The sequence below is a fragment of the Gouania willdenowi genome, chromosome 4 (assembly GCF_900634775.1).
Source record: "Gouania willdenowi chromosome 4, fGouWil2.1, whole genome shotgun sequence".
NCBI classification, from domain to species: Eukaryota; Metazoa; Chordata; class Actinopteri; order Blenniiformes; family Gobiesocidae; genus Gouania; species Gouania willdenowi.
The window spans coordinates 32,531,606-32,555,914 of NC_041047.1; the positions used below are offsets into that span (position 1 = coordinate 32,531,606).

The window sequence follows — 24,309 nt, forward strand, 5'->3', positions numbered from 1 at the left end:
TTCAGTGGGACGTTGTACATAAAGGTTTATGAACAATGTGATGAACGGTGATTAAATATTTCATAGTATTAAGAAAATTATTTATTTACATGTTATAAATGTGTTGCGATGGCCAGCTTAAATTTAATTTCACTTTATATATTGTATTTAGCTATTATTCATTTCTAAAGAAGAAATGGAAGGAATGACTAAGAAGCTTTGATTTTAAGCCTCTGTGTCCTCACCTTACAGGAGCGACGGGCGTTGAAGATCGCTTACAGGACGGGGTGCCTGAAACCGTCGCTGCTCTGCGGAGGGCTGGTCTGCAGATCTGGGTACTAACGGGTGATAAACAGGAGACAGCTGTGAATATTGCATATGCTTGCAAGCTGCTGGACCCAGAGGAGGAGATGCTGACTCTCAATGCTGATTCTCAGGTGAGCCACGTAAGCTTGGTTTGCAAAAGTTTAGGCCTTAGTAAAAAAAAACAGGCAAATAAAGCCATAGAGTGAATGAACCTGATCAGTAAATATTTTACAGTGAAACTCCTGAAACTGGCAGTACTGCAAGTATGCAGCTCATGTTATGGTTGGAGTGGATTTGCCTCTGCTAATCACTAATGGATTCAACACATTTATTGATAATCTTGTCCTCCTCCTCACTTAAAAATTGAGTTGGTTTTGGGAGTGTGATGCTCGAGGAGTCAATCAAAAGAAAGAGCTTTTTGTTGACATGTTTGTTATTGTGGCCTCAACTTTTCTGGTGTCTTAAATTATTATTAACATTTTTGTAAAACTAACTCCTAGTTTTCATGCCATATATTACAAAACTAGGGTTGTCACTTTAATGTGTTACTTGCGATTAATTACAGGAAAAAATAACACACTAAAAAAAAATAATGCCGTTAACCTTTCTTCTTTCAGCACTTGAAACAGCGTGGAACCTTTCTCATTTCAACAGTTCCCAGTATACCCATAATACTGATGCACACACTACAATAACAAGACGAGAGACTGTAGAGCTTCTCAGCTTTGTTGGCCTTAATATTGGCTTATAAAAACACAGGATGGAAAACAAAAGCCCAGTTGTGTGGAAGAAAGGCTTTGCCCACCGGAGTTTTGTAGCTTCAGCTAGCACCTCAATGCTAAACATATAGCGGCTAGCACGGACACCTAGCATGGACAGCGAGTATGGACAGCTAGCATGGACAGTATAGACTGCATATGAACAAACACACTGGATAAACATTATTATCTGAAGGAGAGAAAAAGCATCAAGTTCGGTGTCAGAAAAGTGTTCTTATCATTTATGATGTGCACTACATCATGACAACATGACGTTTAATTTAATTTGTATTTTCTCTTATTTGGAGATTGACAAAAGTACACAGCCAAAGGTGCGCTGCTACCTCCCACATGTTACCTATTATTTTGCTATCTGGCTCACAGGCTGGGGGTATTTTGTACCCCCCCTCCTCCCGACACGCAGTGATGACCCGTTTATCCCGGTTAGTTGATGGTTTTATCTCACGATCACAACAGTATCAATAATCCACTCAGGTCCACACATGTTCTGTGTTAGTATGTGGAGCTGTGAGCTGCTGGATACGTCACAATATCACTCTGTAGCGCCATAATCTCCATTTTTCCTACTTCTTGCTGCTTTGCCGGGTAGCATCAGTGGCTAATCTCTCATCTAAAGGTGCACTGCTGCCATCTTCAGGGCACAGTTGGTCACTACAACACCCCACAGCTTAGATATTGATGAGGGACCTCCGCCAGGGTGTTTTCTAGTAATCCCCATGAAAAAACGCAAATGACACTGAGCGTTTGGATTTGAAATGACGAGTTATCTCGTCAATGGCACTGAGTGAGTTAAAGAAAGGAAAACACTCAGGACTCAAATGATCCGGTGATAAAAACAAGGAGAGTTGGTGAAGGACTACGTTAACTTATTACAGGGCTATAGAGCAGGTAAACATGTGGGAGATAAAACCACATTTAGGGTTGCCAGTCAGTGCCACACACAGTGTGCTGATGTACCGACCCGTGTCAGGCCTGCTTTGGGCTGGCTGGGTGTGTTCTTTAATTCTTTAGTGGTGGTTTAAATGAACAGATATGCACACTAGCACCCCCATCACAGTGAGGTCAGAAGCTGAATTGTTTGGTTTGATTTCAGGTATAGTGACTGTGCTATTCTCTTTCAGTCACGAAGTTTCACAGCTCACAAGCACAATAGACACAAAATGCTTCTGCGATCGACCTTTTGGGCACGACTGCTTTAAGCCACGGCAATATTTGGCTTTTTAAAATGTGTATAATCAAAACAAGTTCACATTCACACCTGCAGCCTTAGAGAAGCTCTGCAGTGTCCTGGTCAGGGTTGGGGTCAGTTATATTTTTCAGTTACAAATACGTTTTCAATTACTCATGTTCATTTACAATTCAGCTATGATTACAGTTACCAGCATTTTTTCCAATTACAATGAAATTACAAATGTTTTGTCCTCAGAAAGGGAATTGCAATTACATTCTCAATTACTAAAGTTCAATTACAATTAATCGCAATTACTGATCCTGAAATAAAATAACCAAATAAAAGGTAATCTTCCTCTTGTATAGCTTTCTGTTAGCATCTCTTATGAAAACGGGTCCTAAATCAGCTGTAAAATACAATAAAAACAAATATCTATAATTTCTAATTTCCTATCTATTGGTTACCGTGATATGGCTTCGTAATCAATGAAAATATATATATATATATTATTTTTTTTCCCCAGCAACTTTTTTATTTATTTTTTAAATGTTTTTAACAAATGACATGAACAATGAACACTTATACCCTCTCAGTTAAAGTCAAAATGAGGAAACCAGGATCCGGTGAAACCTCTTTGATGTGATTTATTTTATAGTTTACTACAACCCAAAAGGTTCCAATCTTCCTGCATTCCCAAATACAATACCAGAAAATATAGGTTTTAATGTTTTTGGTGTGGGCATCTGAGCCTTTTCTGTCTCAGTATACCCCTGGATTTTTTATTTTATTTTTTTGAATGGCAAAATGTGGGAAGGCTTCATATGAAACATAATTTAATAAATGTTAACTACATGTATATAGAACTGTAACATTGTTCCCCAGTGTAGCGTTAGATTAGAATTTTCATGGCAATTACAATTACAAAGTAAATTGTCTGAACTCAATTACAATTTCATTACGATTACAACAGCAACAGATTTTTAAAATTCCAATCACAATTATAATTTGCCATAATTGTAATTAATTATCAATTATGCAACTACAATTATAATTGACCCCAACCCTGGTCCTGATCATTGATTTATTTCACCATTGATCATTTAGCATAAAGGGTAGTTTATAGCATGGTATAAAGGTGGCTAGGTTGGTGTTATATTTAAGCATGATACCATTTTTACTCGATGATGTCTTATTTCAAAATGTCAAAATTTTCGACGTATAACTTTACCATGGCTGATTTCCTATTAAGAAACAGTAGAGCTATTAGATAGAAACAAGGTCAGAGGGTGTTCTGATGACAGACCTCTTTACACCCAAAGCATCTGCTTTCCAGATGAGCAATAGGTCAGCAGATTTGATATTAAACAACACTGTGTCCTGGGAGTGAATTCCAACCCACCCTGCACCTCTCTCTGATTCAGGAGGCATGTGCTCTGTTGCTGGAGGAGAGTTTGCACTACATTCAAGCCAAATTCCTCTGCAGTTCTGCGGACCAAGCTGCCAAGGCCTTCCACACCAACTTTGTGCCCTGTGAGATCAATTCTTCTTCCTCTCTGTCCTCCCACAACACCTCCCCATTCCTGGTGCACCGGCTGGGCCTGGTGATAGACGGGCGGACCTTGGCCTACGCCCTGGATAAAACTCTAGAAGATAAGTTCCTGGAAGTTGCACGGAGTTGCCGTTCCGTCCTGTGCTGTCGCTCCACCCCGCTGCAGAAGAGCATGGTGGTGAAATTGGTGCGGAACAAGCTAAAGGTCATGACTTTGGCAATAGGTATGCAACGCTGATGGTCACACACTGTCATACACGTTAAGCTAATGCAAGTTAAATCAAAAACTGACCTTATTCAAACATCAGGCTCCAAATAACTTCACATGCATTTTTAAGTAATACATAATGAAACATATAAACATGTATCTACTGTCATAAATCTAGAGAGTAAGGTAACCAATTGCAATCATCTTATAAAAGGCTTTAGTGACACTGCTAAATAACAGAAATGAGTTGTTGATACATGTTGGTTTTTTAAATGATTACATGGTATTGATTAATTAACGTTGCCTTGTATGTGGAACCTGTCTGTGCCTGGTGATGTTTTATGGTAGAGGTTTTATAACAAGGCTTTTTTGCATTCCTAAAAGAACACTTCATCTGAGGTAGTGGGTAAAGGTAATCATACTGAATGTTAGGGGTGAGTATTGGCAAGGATGATGCAATACGATACGTATCACGATACTTGGGTCACGATACAATATTATCACGATATTCTACCCAGTTAATATCAAAATTAAACATAGAGATGAAAAATCAAGTTGCTGTATATGTTCATCAGAAGATATTGATCATTCAGAAGACAAATTGAGTCAAAACTATTTGCTTCAAAACATCCTATTTTTTATTTAATATTAGTGTTTTTGCACATTTTCACTGAAAAAAAGAAAATAGTGTTGCACACTGCCATCATAAAATAAAGTGCAACAAGTTTCTTTTCACTGAAACTACTGTGTAGAAATCTCTAAATAACCATGACAACATAAAGATGGCATTGTAACAACTGTAAGTGAGAACATTAAGGATAAAGCACCCTGAGTTTTTTTTTCAAAATAAGAAAAAATAATTTATCCTATTGCATCAGGTTTAACACTGATCTGAAGAGATTGTATGAAAATAAAATGCCTGTGCATGCATAAATATTGCAGACATTACACACTTTTTTTTTTCTTTTTTTTTTTTTTTAAACAAAAACATCAATTTAAAATCTGCACCCCTACTGTATGTCAGCAGTAACACATAGTTAAAGGCACATTTAGCTCACATATTGCATCTTGGGCATCAGAATCCATTGTGGGTCATGTGGTTTTTGGCTGGGACACCATAAATCAGGTGACAAATAAATGAACATAAAATATACAGGACTTTTAAGAAGAAAAATAAATATGCGATATTTTAAAATCTCTATCAGCCACATGTAACCCCACATAAAGTACATTTAGTGAGGCTTTGGCTGACTCTATTGATGTTGGTAAAATTTGAAATGCACAAGGTGCTGTGCACTATTAAGTCTCCTTATGGTGCTCAAATACATTGTAGGTCAGTGGTTCTCAATTTTTTTTTTGGCTCCAGTACCCCTTTTCTCTTATTTCTGAATCTAAGTACCCCCTTTGTCCGACTACAACATTTTGCTAACAACTATAGAGTATAATGATGGAATGAATGAGTGATAACACATATGTTAAAGAATCTCAATTTGTAAATAAGTGAATAAAACAGTATTTAGGCCTCCTGAATAGATTTACTTCCATAGTTTTTTATCATTTACGTTCATCTCCCTCCTGATGTGGGACCAACACTAATCCTTGTATTTTCAGTTCATGTTCTAATCAAGATAATTTCTATCATCATTTTGTGTGTTTTTTTGTGTATTTTGTTGTTTGTCTGTCATTTTTGTGTGTTGGTATTATTTAAATTATTCTCTTATTCTCATATTTTTTCTCTTCTTTCGTTTTGTATGTTTCTCTGTTATTTTTGGGTATTTTGCAGTAATCTTGTGTATTTTTCTCTCGTTTAGTGTGTCTATTGTCATTTTGTGTGTTGCTGGTAATATTTAGTATGATTAACATTTTTAACTAACAATAAACGTAAAACCATTGTTTATTTTCCTCTCTCTCTCTTTCTCTTTCTCTCACTCTCTCTCTCTCTCTCTCTACCCCCTGTAGTGTCTTCACGTACCCCCATTTGAGAAACACTGCTCTAGGTGATATATGGCAATATTTGAACATTTACTCCTTTAAATACAGCTTTGCACTGTAAATGGAACTGACTGGAGCCCTATACTTGGCAGCATTATACAGTATTTCATCAGGTAGCACAGAGGGTTAGTTTGGACTGAATACATGATTGAAGTTGTGGATATACTCCTGATGCTGCTCCCCTAGACCAAGTCAGGGAATTAAACCAGCAATACAATAGCAAGAAATTGAAGATTTTTCATTTCCGGTATATATAAAAAAATCTCTCTGATCTCTTTTACTAAATGAAAAATGAAAATCATAAATAATCTTCTCTTGAAGTTGGGGAAGGCCATGCCTGCTCACTGCTCACTTTTTCACTGCATTTATTGAGCCCACCAGAAAGACTAAATATGTCACACACATTATTTAAATATATTAGACAGACTGTGGAACATTAGCATGTGCAGTAAATTAGTAATCAAACATGTATATTAGCGATATAAAGAGAGAAAGCAACAGGCATGTGCTGACTGGCTGCTCAGTAGTGTACGTGACTGAGTACAGGTATTCTGCAAATTCAGCAATTTTGACCATGAAAATGTTTAAATCATACAGAAAACAAATGTATAGAGCAGTCAAGTAGACAGATGAACTTTCTCTTATAATTGTTAGCATTTTACATGCCATGATGACTGCACGTCACTGCTGTAATCATAAAAAAGTTTTTGATTTTAGGAAAGTTGTTCATTTGATTTGTGATTTATTTTTCTACTAGAATCTGTATAGAGTATAGAATTTAAACCAGTGTAGAGTGGGTAGTTTTGGGATCACAGTGAAAACTTAGGTAATATTGTCATTTTTATAGTTGCCAATCTGCCTATCCTGCCCATGAGAGATAGTGGTAAATTCATCCAGCAGTGAAGATTGTTTGTTACTGTTTTAAGTAGTGTGGTGAAGTTGAGATTAAACAGGTCTGAGCCTGGGGAGGAGATTAATACCAAAATAAATTATTTATCTTAAAGGTCCAGTACTAAGCTATTTTTCACTGATCTCCATTTGTTCTAAGAACCCCAACAACATGGTATTTGAGATTTATTTTCCCAAACTCACCTGTTTTCTGGAGTTTTAGCCCTCTGAAAAGTCACTTTCATGACAATTCTAAAAACAGGCTGTTTTTGGGCCTTCATGCAGACATGCTTTATTACCATAGCAATTGTCTTTTGCTATCCACACACTTTTGTCATTGTTTTCAGCCAAAAAACTCCACTTGACAGTAAAACACATGGCTGTTTAAGCAGCTATTATAATTGTGAGTCTGACAAACATTGCTTCAGGGTGTGTGTGTGTGTGTTTATCACATCAGCAGCGGAGTCAATCAGCTGTTTCAAACACTCACCAGAGCTGCTACATTGCTTCCTTCTCATCCTCACCTTTTCTGACCATAGAATTAGTCCATTTAAGACAACAGTCCGTTATTTTGTTCTATTGCTGCATTGCATTGGGTCACAAACTTGTGATACAAGGCGATATAACGGCTACTAAAAGTGGAACTGATTGTCAGCACTTTTTTTTTAGAACTGAACGTGAATATATTGTCTGTGGATAAAGGGACTAGTGGTTAAGGGAGCAGGCTTGTAATCGTAGGGTTACTGGTTCTAATCTCCCTCACTGTGGGATGTTGATCAGTCCTTAACACTAACTGCTCCCTGGCCGCTACACCGTGTCTGCCCACTGCTCCTCAGGGAGGGGTTAAATGCAGAGAACACATTTTGTGTATGTAGCTTTACATATATGACAATAAAGTATAAGTTAATATTCTATATTAAAGTTTGTTTTTCCGGTGAGGTAGTTTGAGAGGGAGGAGCTCACATTCTCACATTTTTATGTAGGGTAGGAGCAGCCAGAATTGTCAGGAGGAGGAGTTTCCACCTTATGACATAATATTAGGGGAAAATGGAAAATTGGAGCTGACTTTTTACAAAATGTGGAATAACAAGGGAGGGAGGAAACAGAACTTTTTCAACTTTGGCCCTCTGAATGAGGCTAAAGTAATGTACAGTGGTCACTCAATCACTTCATCGCTCCATTAATGGTAGGACCGGCCGTATGTTTACATCACTTATCATAGACAGCTCTGCTTTTACAGTTTAAATGATCAACTTACGGAATTACTAAAGGATGACTTCACTCAGAATGTAGTCTTATTCAAGAAGTTAACCGCTTTAATTTTGCCCTGATAAGTTGAGACAGTGAAGGACAGTGGAGTTGTTGCTTCAAAAGTTCTAATTTTTCAACTTGGAGTGACGAGGTCGCGCTTGACCTAGTCGCTCAAATCACGCAAGTCATGTGAGGTTGCGTCATTTACATTGATTTGAATGTAATCTAGTCGCTTCAGTCACTTCAGTTGTGTTCGGTGTGATCGCAACTTTATAGGGTAGGAGGAGCCAGGATTGTCAGGAGGGGGAGTTTCCGTGTTGTGACATTACACTGCGAGAAAAACCCAACTCGTTCATTTGGAGCTGACATTTGACAAAATGTGGAATAACAAGAGGGAGGAAACAGAACTTTTTTTAAACTTTGGAATGTATATCACTGTAGCAAAACCATTATAAAGTGATTTTTTTTCATAATTCTTCTTTAAACGAACAGGTGGTTTGTGGGCTGCCATATGCCAACTCCTAATATTGAGTAGAAGTGTAGATGATTTGCTCTATTTGCATATCAACAATTTAAATAGATGTATTAAAGTGTACATCATGCAACTTTGCACGATTCCTAACAAGGAGATGGAATTGGGTGTGGCCTCCTTTGAATAGATGCAGTCTGATAGTGAAAAGTTGCTCTACTCTGTGCTGCTCTGACACAATCTCATAGATCTCAGAGCTTCTGCTTTGGCCATTAAAGTGGAAAATAGGCTGAGCAAGTCATGCATCATCCATCACATGCTCCCTTTAAACCTCCACTGTGGGTACTCTGTCCACACAGTGATATCCTCCTTTGACCTAATGAAGCTACGGCTCAGCAGAGGTGACCGAGGAGGACGTCAGCATGACTTCTAATTGTCTTTCTTAGTGTTTTTTTTTTGTTTTGTTTTTTTGCTGCACTCAGGAGGATTCTTTTTTCTGCCAGCAGGCACTTTTCTTGTCCTTTCTACAATGGTGCTGCTTCTCACATCTCTTTTATTAGGAATGATCTTTCTGATGTTTCTTCTTCTCACATTACAATATTTCAGAAGTGTGAAGTTGATATTTAGTAATAATTAGTAATACTGTCGAGACATCAGTTTGCAAGAACGAGTTGTTTCTTACTTCACAGCAAATGCTGCTTTGAAGTAAACACTGGTCATAAAATGTCCTGTATTGTGTGTCGGTTTAATCCCTGAGATTTTCCACAATTTTCAATTCTGAAAAATAATGCTGTTAAAGGAAACCAATGTTTGCCATGTGAGCTTACATTGATAGGTGGATTATTTTTGCTAATGACTTCACTTGTTACTGGTTGACTGGTTGGACTATATTGTATTGAAGTGAGGAATTTGTGAGGACTTACAAGTGTATTTATTTGGATTGATTGGATTGTCCAAAAGTTTTGAGCAAAAATTATTGTGTTGATGCTGTTTATTGGTCAGTAACTATAAGACGTGATACAAATCTGATTCAATAAACTGCTGCCAACGTCTTGGTGCCAGACTTTGAGAGGTTGAGTGTCCATGCCTCTGTGGATCAGTCGCATAATCTGCTAATGAACTGTTCGACTTTGGTATTGAGATCCAAAGAATCATGATGATATCGTAAGTCCGAATTTTGGTGTTTTTTTTTTTAAACCAACCTGTTTTTTTATTGTATTTGAGGGCCTAAAGGCAACTATAGTTTGGTTGACACAATGGGAAAGAAAATATTCAATGTATATTCCAATCATTGCCAAACAAACCCCTCCACATTTGTCTTTTAGCATTTGATGGCAAAAAAATAAATAAATAATAACACATTTGTGCAAATACAGGAAGAGCCAAAAACAGGGCTTTTTTCTGTCTGACTAATCCTATTCTTAGATAGCAGCGTTAAGTCATTGTGGAAGCGTTTTGGTAGTTTAATTGCATTGTTCAAAGGCCCACAGTGACTTAGACATGCACAGGCTTTTAGAAGGTCGTATGTGTAATCTCCCCTGATTAACAGAGGGGTATTCCAGAAAGCGGGTTATGTCCAAACTGAGTATGTTCGGGCTCAAATGAGGGACTCTCTGAGTATCCCGTTCCTGAAAGGGAGGTATGTTCTTCTCTGAGTATGTCACCATGGTAACATTCTCTGTGAACTGAACCTGCTCACTGGCAGGTTTTGTCTAAAGAAACCCTGGGTTTCTACCTGGCTTTGCTCACCTAAACACCACTTCACTGACACACATTCGTAACATCACACACCGCAGCTTCATACCAGCTGTAATGGAATTGGAATCTCAGAGTTTCCCATTGTGGAGTATGTTGACCCAGAGTTTATGGATAGACTCAGGGTTTGATGAACCTCCTTTCTGGAATACACCTCAGGTGCTGCTGTCGATTTGAACTCTATGATGATCTGAGATGCTGCTGTAAAAAAAACCACACACTCAGAATCACGTTTTTCCCATGTTGAAATGAAAAGTCTACATTTTCACTATATACAGTATTTTATATCAGGGGCCTGATATAGCCCGTAGGAGCTAATTTAGCTCTAACATACTGTACCTGTTTGTAATTTATTTTCTAGTTTTGTTTACCTGAGCCTAATGTGGGCAGGGCAAGAACGCTATTTACGTTTCCAGGGTATTCACCTCTTCGGTTGAACCCATCCATTCATTTTCAGATCTGATTTGTTCAGGGTCACGGGGCTCTACTAGTGCCACTAGGTGGGGGTACACCCTGAAGGGCAACATACAGACAAACAACCACTCACACTCACTCCTGTGATCAATTTTCCAGAGTCTAATCAGCCTAACAGTAACAGTCGTGTTTTTGGATTGTGGGAGTTAGCCGACGTACCTCCATGAAACCCACACAGCATGGGGAGAACATGCAAACTCCTCACAGAAAAGTCCCAAGTGCCCTAGGCATAAATAATAAATAAATAAAATAAAATGTCAGTCTTAGTCCCACCCCAGGCGAGAATTGTCCGGAAATGATAAAAAAAACTATAGAAATGAATCTATTCAGGATCCACTAAATCAGTGTTTTTCAACCTTGGGGTCAGGATCTCAAGTGGGGTCGCATGAAATTTCTTAAAAATATAAATTGATTTTAGAATCTTTTTTAAAACAACACACAATCTTGAACAACTGTATTTCTATACTTTCACTTTGTAAAATATAAATCTAGTTAAACTAAAATGCAATAAAAATATCTGAGCTCAGATATGATCAAAAACTAATTCTTGAAGAAAAAAAAATCTGTCATCTGTATTTATCTTCATGAGCTCGAAGCCTGGCGAGTAAATCAGATTTTAGATAAAGCTCATTGGTGACTAGTGCTGCTGTTAGAACAAGCTTCAGGGTATTGTTAAAAATAATCACTTTTAAAGTGTCACCATTGAATTATATTATATTTTAGATATTGGTTAAAAAATCCAGTGGTGTAAATATTCATGTAAAATATTTTCATGAAATTTTTTTGTTAATTAGTCTGACCTTAGACTCAAATAGTCTTCTGTTCAGACCACACCTTGATTTATTTATTTATTTTATTTGATGAGCCTTTGCTCATTAAACTGCAAATAAACTCAATATTCTTATGAGATAGATGTTTTTACATTTTTGCCTTTTTATTAAAATCACACATTTTTATTTTCTCTCATCTGACATCGTTTCATATCTTTACATTAGTGTGACATGATTCTTTAACATTGGATTCAGTACATCACAGAAACAAGTGTATAGAAAACATATTGTTGCAATTGTTGTGCTATTGCAGCCGTGCATTATAATGTTGTCGTTCTGGGACTGTATTCACCACCTGACACATCCCCGCCTACCTTCTCATGTTCATCTGCCACGGCAGTTCCACCAACTGTTGTGACAACAAAACCCTCTCTGTCCACCAACGCTTCATCTCCCACTTCAACACCTGCTGTGAAGGAGGAAGGAAAAAATCTCTGCTCAGGCCTGAAAGCTGAGGAAGAGCCACCATGGCTAATGTCACACAGCTTTAGACTGCTAGTAGTAGTAGAACAACCTGTACACATACAGTACATGAGCACAATTCAAACTTAGTGTATATTGTTCAACATTACATGTGAAGCTCCAGCAAACAGAGAGGGTCCTAACAGTGGGAAGGACACTATTTTTGTAGTTTTAGTCTGTTGCACCCAGTGACGTTCGGTGACTGGTGAGGCACTAACTCCTCTGAAGTCAAATGTACATATTTATGAACCAATACAAGTCTAAATGTGCAACATTTATTTTTTAAATCCTATTTTATATTTGTAAATAGGAAGAAGTTTTTCCACTTTATCCTGCTATTAATTATAATTGTAAACATGAATTGCATGTTTTTGCACTGAAATGGTATGAGTTTGAATATAATTTACAATACAGATTCTGATTATAGTTACATTTTGATCTTAATTGAAACTTTAGTCAATCAATAACAATCAATTAACATGACAACAGAACAAAACAAAGCAGAAACAATGACCTTGAAACTGGGCTACTCATACTTAAATATGCATGTACATATGTACCCACATACATACCACTTTATTTTATTAAAATGGAAATTGTGATTGATCGTATCTACATTTGAAGTTCAATGTTTTAAGATCCAGTATTATGCTAATTTTCACCCATTTCCATTTGTTCAAAGAACCCCAACAACATAGTATTTAAGGTTTATTTTCCCAAACTCGCCTGTTTTCTGGGGTTGTAACCCTCTGAAAAGTCACTTTCATGACACTTCTAAAAACAGGTTGTTGTCTGGCCTTCATGATTTGCATGAGTTGGTGTGTCTGTAGCCAGATGTCATGCCTCAGTCTAGGAGAGGCTGATTACCAGAGCGATTTTTTTTTTTTACTATCCACACACTCGTTATTGGTTTCAGCCAAAAAACTGCACAAAACACATGGCTATTTAAGCGGTTATTGTGATTGTAAGTCCGACAAATTCTGTTTAGGGTGTATGTGCGGCATCAGCAGCAGCAGTGGATTAAACTGTGAGTCAGCTGTTTCAAACACTCATCGGAGTGTTAAGCTGCTAGGTCACTTTCTTGTCATCCTCACCTCTACTAACCACAGGAATAGTCAATTGAAGGTGATAATCATTTGTTTTGTCCAACCGCTGCGTCGCATTGGGTCACAAACACGTCAGACCACGTCAAACGCGATATAACGGATACTAAAAATGGAACTGATTGTGAGCGCTCACACTGCACTTTGGATTATCTATATATTGAACATAAAGATATTATCTGTGGATAAAAGAACTAGTGGTTAAAGCTGATATCCGAAGTTTCTGAGAAATCTATGTTTATGTATCATTCTTTTGAAATGCGAGAAAAAAAACCTAACTAATAATAATACATTAATTTTATTTAGCGCTTTTTTGGACACTCAAAGTCGCTTTACAAAATTAAGGCATTATTTTTTCATTCCACACTTAGTGGTGGTAAACTACTATTGTAGCCACAGCTGCCCTAGTGCAGACTGACGGAAGCAAGGCTGCCATAGTGCGCCCCCGGGCCCCTCCGACCCCCACCAACACTCACTCACACACGACATTCATACTAGGCAATGTGGGTGAAGTGTCTAGTCTTTTACTATGGTCTACTGCCAGTGGTCATTCATATACATCAATATATACAGTATAAGTTCCATCTTCGTCCTATAGATCCAATTTGCAATTTGCGCTGCGATCGCCCAGCCAATAGGTCTCAACTTCCTGTAGTGGAGACTGTCAATCAAAGTGAATGTGTGCTTAACATGTGCACGGAAACAAGGCAGCGCGTCACAACAGCTAACAGGTATCACTCTGAGCAGCATAGCATAATGGAGGAGCACTCCGAAACTCCAAAGCTTCTACTAAAAAAAACAAAAGAAAAGTCTGGATACAAAGCTTGCAGATAAACGTCTTTGTGACCACGACAGAATTTATCTTGGAGCTGCTTTTCAAAGGTGGATGTTTTTAACAGGATTCCTAACGGACCCTGATTTGGCAACATTTCTTATAGACAGGTAATAAACATGTTTTAATCAAACTACCATAAGTGTTTTATTAGTGAAAAACAATACTACACGTGTGGTAAACGTTGTTATGTTCCACGATGCATGTGCACAAAAGTAGAGGCGTGGCTTCTGGTAGGTTGGCAGAGGCAGGGGAGGAAGTGGAGCTGTTTAGGGAGGGACATCGAGACGTTCACTTTTTAATTTTCTCTCTCTTTTTATCCTGCGGATATCAGCTTTAAGGGAGCAGGCTTGTAATCGTAGGCTCACTGGTTCGAACCTCCCAATCAAGGGAGGAAGAAAACAAAAGTTTTTCAACTTTGGCCCTCTGAATAGGCTAAAGGAATTTATTTCACTGTAGCAAAACCATTATAAAGTGACTTTTTCCTAATACTGCCCTTTCCTTTAAAGGGTCTTGTTTAGTGTCTAATGATGGGGAAGGTCATTCCTGCTAACTGCTGGTCTCCTTAATGTTAAACACTGCCCTCTGTCTGTGAGACATGGTAATGTCTGCCTCACAATATACATTTTCACTGTGACATTTTTAGTCTTCCTAGTTAAATACACTCATATTCATTAAAAATATAAGACAGACTGTTAGTGTGTGTTAGTGTAAATGAACAGGTTGCACTTCACTGTGGGCTGAGAACGATGTTATGGTGAAGCTGTCACTCATCAGCCTGGTTAGCTTCATCTAGATGTCAAAGGAAGGCCGGCCGTTAGGAACGTCATCTAGTATCAAACTATAAAAACAATCTGGAACTTTTTAGGTTGATCACAGCAAAGAAAACACCCTCACACATTCTTCATACAACTTTCAAGTAGAGATTGTGGTTTTACAAAACATCAGAAGATGTAAAAATGGCTGGCATTCATCCATTCACAGCATTGCAACATTACTGCAGGCTTTTTCCAAAACACAAATCCCATCCCATCAGTACATACTTCTTGGATAGTTGAAATACCTTCAAATACCTAATATCTATTGCATTTTTGTTGGTACAGCAATCTGTGAAGCTTTATTAAAATGATTGCCCAATATGGTAAATGTGTCTTCTGATCATGCAAAGAATGCAAAAACACACAATACACAAGTGTAATCAATGACAGACTAAAGTAACGCTAATTTACATTGTAACTTAATATGGTTTCACTTTAATTTTTCACAGGTGATGGGGCCAATGACGTCAGCATGATCCAAGTTGCAGATGTTGGTGTTGGGATATCAGGACAGGAAGGCATGCAGGTGAGAACGAAATAAAAGAAGAAACTGGGAGGTGTGGCATTTGGACTGGCCAGATTTATGGATGAATGTGAAAAAGCAACAAAATCAGAATCAGAATTCCTTATTAATCCCAGGGGGAAGTTGCTTTCATAACAACCACTTAAGAAAAAAAAATACACTAATAAAAGAATAAAACGTTTAACAAGACGAAAGAAAGAATAAATGTTAAATAAGTGTATAATTAAGTAAAAGACTGTTAAAAATAAGGATCAGAGGAAATGTTAATAGATTAGGAGTCTAAACCTGGCTTCCTATCAGAGTGCTGGGCTCTTTCCAAGAGGCCAAAACAACAAAGGAATATGCAAGATCTTAGTAAATGAAGTTATTAAGTTCCTTTGCAGTTTTTAAACATTTTCCAAATATAAACTAATCTAAATATATCGCAGCTTCTTCCAAATTGATTTATGCAATTATTTTGACATAACAAAATGATTCCTTTTTTAAATGACAAAAAGTGATCATTCACTTAATTGTATTTATTTGAAAAGCAATGTACTCTCTACCTATCACCTGTGTCCTTTGATTTCTAGCCAGTACCATAATTACATCTATAAATATACATAAGTGCAGAGGTGGCAAAAGTACTAGTTTTTAATACTCAAGTAAAAGTATGGTTATTTGAATAAAAAATGACTCTGGTAAAAGTATTGAAGTTGCTCCCTTGAGTAAAAGTTAAAAAAAAAAAAAAAAGTACATGCTACTAAATGTACTTCAGTAAAAAAAGTAAAACAATTCAGTAATATAGTATATAGTAATAATAAGCAAATTCCATATATAAATTTTTAAGAATAGTGCTACATGGGAACAAGTTAAATATGTTACATTTGAACATCTGGAGAATTTTGTACTCATAATAACTAAAATGTGTAAATAAAATGTTTCAAGAAAAAAAAAAAGGTGCAAATGCTCAATAAAACCCAGATTAGCTTTGATTTGAACATTTTTTAACAAAAAAGCTCAAACTACCAACATTTTTCATTTAGCCTCAGGAGAATCGTGTTCTCTAGGCTTGTGGAATGGAGTCGTGCTGCTAAAAAGCCTTTCACAAGCAGTGTCACAGTTGTTAGTTTGTATTTTTGTACGTCTATAAAGTAACAGGGCTGCCAAGTTTCAGAAAATGGCAAGAGTGAGACTTAAGTGACCTGATGCGTTCGGCAAAAAAAACGTGTCCTTTTTTAACATGGCTTTGGCCTGTTTTATCGTTGATTTATAGCTTAAGACTGATGTTCTCACCTCCATGCCAGCGGCTCTTCCTGCACTGTGGCCTCCTAATGCTAGTTTTAATCAACCAGAAATTACAAATGAAAACTAACAAGAATTTTGACCAAAAAAAATGTATTTGTCAATATTTCATTTCAACCAACTCTCCATCATTTAGCTGGGGACATGTCTCATGTTATAGGTGTTTGTCACAGGTTTTGATGCCTTGATGACAGAGGCAGGGGGCTCCCACTCAAAACACTGAGGCCCAAGGCAGTGCTACTTTTACCTCAGCTCTCCTTGAGACTCAAGGTCCATAGAAATACACTATTACATATGAAAATAATCAGATAAGAACAGTTCAAATGAACATTAGATGAGACAAGGCATTTGTTCCATTTACTATGTATTTATGCTAATATAACCTACAAGTGCAATTCAGTAGCTGAATAAGAGTTTTAATTAATTCAAGTTAATGTCTAGCACAGACACACACACGTAGGAGTGGGTGATATGGGGAAAAAAATCACTTCATGATTTTTTTCTTTGTAAAATCATGATCACATAATGATTTTTTTTCATTCAAATCATTTATACTATTTTAAAGTTATTTACCAATAAAACAAACCAATTCACTTACTTAAAATCATAGTCCCTAAATGGAAAAAAGAAATAAAAGATCATTTAAAACAAGGTCATTTTAAAATATACTTTTTAAATTGTATGTAAGCAACTTATCAAACTGATTCCAAGTACAATTAACATCAAACAAAAAGGCTGACGTGTTCTTATAGTCACACACAGTCTTTTTACTTTGTTTAACTAAAGTTGTGTAGCATTAGCATTAGCATCACTTGCTACATAACACGGCAGCATATCAGTCTAGCGATTTCTATTTGTTATTGAGGTAACACACTCATATTAATAAAATCCTACTTTAAGCAGTGTTTGAACGCCTCATTTCACACAGTTTAGACAATAATATCCTTTACAAGATAAAACGTTACTGCTTTGGTTACATTAGGCCTGGGTTATATGGACCAATATTCATATCTATATATTTTTCCTCAAAATGGTAATAGGTGATATAAACCATTTATTTTTTTCAATAGTTTTACAAGAAAAACAATAATGGGTCAAAGTCAGTGGAGCCACAAAGACCTTTTTATTAATCACTAGCAGCACAATAACAGCATTTTGTGTCACTTTTGACTTTTTCCTTCATTAAGGCTGAAATGTGATTAAATTATGTAGTGTTGCTTTTTTCAGGGCAGCTCTGAGTTGCTGAAAGTCATTTTTAAAGTAAAAAACATTCAGGACACTGTCTCTTTAAGAATGTGGAAACAGCCCCATTCGCTGCAGTAGCAGATCTCTGCTGAGGAGCGACAGAGAGCGACAGTGCAGTGTTTCCTCAAACATCTCTCAGTGCTTCAACACTGATGGAGTTTAACAGACAGACAGACATCTGCACTGAGCCTCTGACAGACAGTCGCTAACACAGTTGACTGTGAGTGTCCGTGCACTGGGGGGAGGGGGGTTAGTTTTTTAGACGCGTAAACTCACTATAACACACACACGCACACACGCACATCAATTCAGGATAAACAGTGAACAAAATTGGGTAGTTACATACCATCTCAGACGGCGTCTGACTTCTAGAAACACTTTCTTTCTGAAAGCATGTCAACGAGTCGGTGCTTGTTGTGTGAGGTGTGAATGCTTACGTTGCTTTTGATTGGTTTGTTATTGTGTGATGCCTACCGTGGTTGGTTAGATTTAGGCACAAGGAGACATGGATTGGTTAGGGATTGTCAATCAGAGTCATTCAGAGTTACTTGAGCTACTGCAAGCCATGCGGACCAAAGTTCATTGTCATGAAAAAAATAAAAAGAGTACTGAATGGGGAAATATAAGCGCGAGAATGCGTCAAATTGTGTGACTGTCACACTCAAAGCGTGAAGCTTGGCAGCTCTGAAGTAACAAGCTGATTTTTAAAATGTAAAGAGTAGAAAGTACAGATATTTGTTCAAAAAAAGTAAGGAGTAAAAGTAAAAAGTCTGCAACAAAAAATACTCAAGTAAGTTACAGATAGCAGAAAAAACTACTTAAATACAGTAACAAAGTATTTGTACCTTTGCATAAGTGTAGTTTGAGACATCTGTTATAAAGGTAGGCTGTTGACCTTATTCCAAGCACACATTGTACTTAAGCATCCTGTTCACAGCAGTGAACCCACACAGCCGTGATGGAGATTACCAATTAACTTCCAGTGGAGGATTCATGGTTGCTGCGCTGCTCTGACCATCTGTTAAAGCTTTGCTATCCTAATATTGGGCAAGCTGCGATATGAATCACTGTTGATCAATCAGTTCTCCGTGGGATTTCTGTGTGTAGAGATAGTCTGGCACATAATACAGACAACATTATAAAGTCCAACACGTCTTCCTAATGTCAGAGGCATGGTCCCCACATAGCATTTAGAAATTAGTTATGAAAGCACAACAGAAATGGAATGAGGCAGGGCTGCAGTTGACAGATGAATTCCATCGTTAATTTATATCAGCAACATATATAAAGCAGGTAGGATGGTCTTGAAGGTTTTGAATGTTAATTGATGTCATTGTAACTGCAGATCCCAAAATGTAGACAACTGGTTCTCAGGTTATTGCTCTGGAAATGTTACACACATCTGAGGCCAGATGTTTCAAACTGTGATGCCTTAATTACTGCTTATGTCAGATGGTGTGATTTAAGAATGGAGAGGGAAGGACACTAACTGTTGGATTCTGGATGTCTTGTAGGCTGTGATGGCGAGCGACTTTGCTCTCCCACGTTTTCGGTATCTTCAGAAGCTTCTGCTCGTACATGGGCACTGGTGTTACTCTCGCCTGGCAAACATGATACTGTACTTCTTCTACAAGAACGCTGTAAGACACGTTCACTACCCTTGATATCTGTGTGTCCAAAAGTTAATGTGCAAGTACTGAATAAATCCAACCTCCATTGTATTTGACAGATGTTTGTAGCACTCCTCTTCTGGTATCAGTTCTACTGCGGATTCTCCGGTTCTGCGATGATCGACCAGTGGTATCTCATCTTTTTTAACTTGATGTTCTCTGCCTTCCCTCAACTCGTCACTGGCACTCTGGACAAAGACGTGTCAGCAGAGACTCTCCAACGCCTACCTCAGCTCTACGTGAATGGCCAAAACTCAGAGGTCAGGCCAGTAATGTGCAGTGTATTCATCTTTTATTTTTTTCAACGCAATTGAAATGACCTCTATACTTGTATGAAAGAGCACTGTTGTGAGGTTTAGCAATACTGCTGATCAGGTAAAGATTTGAGACACAAGCAGCTTGCAGGGTTTTTTGCTCTTAATTTGCCCAGTACAATTGAGGGAGCGACTTGTAGACCAGGGTGCCTGGGTTGCGTTCACAACACGTGAAAGCAACACAATGGTTGCAACAAGAGAAAACCCAGCAGAAACATTTCTTTTCCATCTCTTCACATATAACGACACTAAGTCAGAGTTAACCAGACATTGGCTCCATAATGTCAGTATGGGATACACAAAGTTTACGTTCGGACAAAATTCAGTGATATGTAAGGACTGCTTCAAACCGAGCTGCTATGAGAGGGACCTGTGGGCTAAGCTAATGGGGACGAAGCTAAAGTTACATCAACCAAATTTCTTCACAGAAAGTCTCAATGCAGCTTGCAAACATACTTATTTAGAGCACTACTACATTTCTGTTTACTAAATGATGAGCGGTCAGGAAGACTTACCTGTATGTAAGGGCACCAACAAGTGCTGCTCCTCAGCGCATCCTCCCATCCATGAACAGATATCCTTTCACGCAGCTTTCATCACAGTTGCTTGCCATATTTGTGCACTTTCACCACCTAACTACACAGCCGTGTCTTGTTTCTGCTGGTCACAACAGCTCTGGCCGTTAGGGTAATTCACAGAAACGCATACAAGAAGCAGGTAGTTGGTGAGAAAAGTGATATTTAATCCTCTCTTAACGTACAAACTGGATGCTGCACTTTATCGCTGAGGCAGAGCTTACACATGGCTGCTTCACGCCAAGAACCAACAGAAAAACTACACTTCCCACAATGTAAACAGACCTGTTACGCATCTACCTCCCACAATGCACCATGCCAATCAACAAAAGTGGGTCATATTCTGTCCAAAATGGCGGCTTTCCATAGTTTTTGCCCAAAAGTAAAAAATTATTCTAGAAGTCCTTTTAATGTTTTTTTTATTTATTTTCAAAGATGGACATATTTTGTTTATTGGTAATGCATTAAACACATGTTTTTTTATATACATTTTCACTACAGGTACCCTTTAAGTTAACGTGTTAATAACCTGCTTCATAGTGCAGCTGCTCTGGGATTGTGAATGCCCGCTAACAGAAAAATATCCCGGATATTTGAATCCAGTTTGGTAGTATAGGTCCTCAAGGTCAACAAGATCAAAACATCAAATGTTTGATATATGTTAGGTTTTGGTTAAAATACTGAATTTTTATTGCATTTGAGATTCAGGTGAAATTTAGAATTGCAATTACCCATGCAGTAAATACAATAGTTATATATACAATATTTTTGATTTAAAAACTATTCAAAAATTAAAATAATGAAAACCAACAATGGAAAATCACATTTAAAAAAAAAAAATGAAAATTTACGATAAGTTGGCTTATTGTATTGAATAAAGGGGCTCAACCAGTAAAAACTTTAAGCAGTAATTTGGTTGCTTTGATGATGTCTCTACTATAATTTCAACCTGTATCTGTCAGCCTAATAATGAAATTAACCACACACATCTGAATACACCTTTCAGGAATACAAGCCATACATGTTCTGGATGAACATGATTGATGCCTTCTACCAAAGTCTTGTCTGCTTCTTTATTCCATACTTTGTAAGTCCGCTCTATTCTTTTCGCATATCGACCTGATTCAGTAACTTCGTTGTGGTTGTGTCCTCATTATGTCTTCTACCATTCGTCTGTTTCCTCCCCTCCACAGGCCTATGCAGACTCTGATGTGGATCTGTTTACATGGGGGACACCCATCACCACCCTGGCTCTCTTCACCATTCTGCTGCATTTGGGCATCGAAACTAAAACCTGGGTAAGAAACTTTGCCGAGTTTTGAATGACCATTATTGTTGTGTGATACCTGGTGTGCAGGCTGCCAGCCACAGGGATGTTATGATCTAACTGATTAGATTGACTTTGAAAGCCCTGTAGCTCCAGAGCTCATACATCAGCCTGACGGGGCGTCTGCCAGCAGTCGGCCTACTGCTACTGCTCACCACCTTTTCACACATTCCCTCACCACCTCAGCAATATTACCCACTATCCATATCCATCCCGACAAGTCATTTCAAATTTATGACCCCGCATTCAGTCAGTCTTACCCATTATGTCTAGGTTGTAAATTTAGCCTGACAAGTTTTATTTATACACATAAGACATTGGCCACATTTTCATGGGAGCTTAAATTCTCCTTTAATTCAGAATAAAAGTTAAATCCTCTTTGAACTTAATTCCTAATGCAAATGTAATTCTGAATTAAACTTACATCCGAAGTAGGTGGCTGGTTTATTACATATGTAATTCTGAATTAAATTTTTCCTCGATCTTGTAAACACTTAATGCCACTTAAAGTTAATTCCGGTCGTTCTGCGCATGCGTGACTTGCAGCAATGATGACGACATAAATCAGACACACGGAGTGATTACACAGACATGGGCACCGGCTTCATCAGACGGGTGATACTCTGCCCCGTACTGCTGCACAGGCTGTAATATCACCAAGTTTATCATTGTACCAGTTGTTAAAGCTACTATCTTTACCAGGGAGCAAATATTTACTCCTGGTTATTGTTTTCAGGAGTTGTACTGGGCTTTATTTACCAGTGATTAGTTCATATCGCCTTCTCCTGCTCAGCGGACCAAAGTGAAATCACATGTTATTGTCGAGCTGCTGTATTCAAAACTATAACCAACATAAAAGTGAAAACAGTTTTCATGTGGTCTTCTATGTTGTAGCTAAAAAGAAAAGGTGTTTGTGTGTTTTTTCCAATAGACGTGATACGTCATGTTCGCCCCCTGTCCAATCAGAACCCTTCCCAACCCCCAGACTTAAAGCAGAATTGAATAAAGCTGAATAAACTTGTTTTCCATGTAAACATGAAGCAGAACACTTTAATTTCGAGTCATTTAATTGGGAATAACTAAGTCCCAATTAAAAAACATAATGTAACTGTGGCCATGTTCACTTTTTTAACTACACAATTAACTACCACCATCTCCACCAACGTAAACAAATGTTCATCTGGCAGCTTAATTCATTCTCTCTGCCTGCATCATCATACATGCATGGTTAGATAATGACTGCGAAAGTCAATGAAAGGTATTTAAGTTAAATGCAGGGGATACTTCTGTCATTTCTCCCATAAAGTAGTAGTAGTGAGGCTTTAAGTATGTGTGTCAGGACAATACCTGAACAAGTCATTGTGTAACATTCACATTCACCTTCAGAAGTCAGATTAGCCAATAAACTCAATGGTATAACAGGAATATTTTGTTTTTTTGACAGAATAAAGTTATTATTGGACAGAAAGAGGTAGCATTTTTAAGGATTAGACTTTTAACCCATATCCTTTAGCACAGTGTTTCTCAAATCGGGGTACGTGTACCCCTGGGTGTACACGACTGCACTACAGGGGGTACTTGAGAGAGAGACTGAGGAAAATTAACGAATCAAAGCATTAAAAATATATGGTTTCATAAAGTTTATTTTTAGTTAAAAATGATAATCAGACTAAATATTACTAGAATCTCACAAAACGACAACAAAAACACACAAAATAAGATGATATATAATAATGAATAATAAAAAGAACAGTCAACGACAACAAAATACACAAAATGACACCAAAAACACATACTAAGAGAGAAAAATACTTATTATTACTAGCAACAAAGAAACACTAAATGGGAAAAAAAACACACAAGATCACTACGAAATACACACAAATAATGGAGAAACATCCAAATTGACACCAAAAACACACACACTGAGAGAGAATAATTTAAAAAATACCAACAACACAAAAACTACCACAAAAACACACAAAATAACAGAAAATGTACTGAATAATAAAAAGATCACACAACAATTACTATTCAACATACACAGTAACTCAGAGTTCTACTCATTTATTCACAAGTACCTAAAGATGGAAAAATTGACGGATACACGTGTGCATTGTTTGAAATAAATGCTTATTGTGGAAATAAATATAATAAATGCATACACACATAGCTTGATGAACCCTCTGATTACATAAACCAGAATCTGATCATTACAGAAGCACAGAGTCAAAAACATCACCGCAGGAAGGCACGGAGCATTATTAGACTTCCACATGACATCTTGGTGATGTCATCAGGAGACATGAAGTAAACTTCTACAGTTATGCTGACGATACCCAGCTGTACATCTCCATGTCTCCTGATGACATGAGTTCAATGCTCTTTTTAACTGCATTTTAGATATCAAATCTTAAATGGCAGAAAACCTTCTCCAGCTCAATCAGGACAAAACTGAAGTTTTAATTATCGGTCCTGAAGCCCAGAGAGAGATACTTTCACCTA

The 24,309-nt window shown here is 37.5% G+C and overlaps 1 protein-coding gene across 1 annotated transcript in view; it reads left to right on the top strand.

Annotated features, from left to right (window-relative positions):
- Nucleotides 1–24,309, top strand: part of atp10a (ATPase phospholipid transporting 10A) — a 74,693-nt gene that overhangs the window by 43,630 nt on the left and 6,754 nt on the right. Inside the window, exons 13-19 of the mRNA XM_028445096.1 lie at nt 232–416; nt 3,657–4,008; nt 15,316–15,392; nt 19,433–19,558; nt 19,648–19,848; nt 21,484–21,564; nt 21,671–21,775. Coding sequence (XP_028300897.1) covers nt 232–416; nt 3,657–4,008; nt 15,316–15,392; nt 19,433–19,558; nt 19,648–19,848; nt 21,484–21,564; nt 21,671–21,775 — 1,127 coding nt within the window. The remainder of the gene's footprint in view (nt 1–231; nt 417–3,656; nt 4,009–15,315; nt 15,393–19,432; nt 19,559–19,647; nt 19,849–21,483; nt 21,565–21,670; nt 21,776–24,309) is intronic.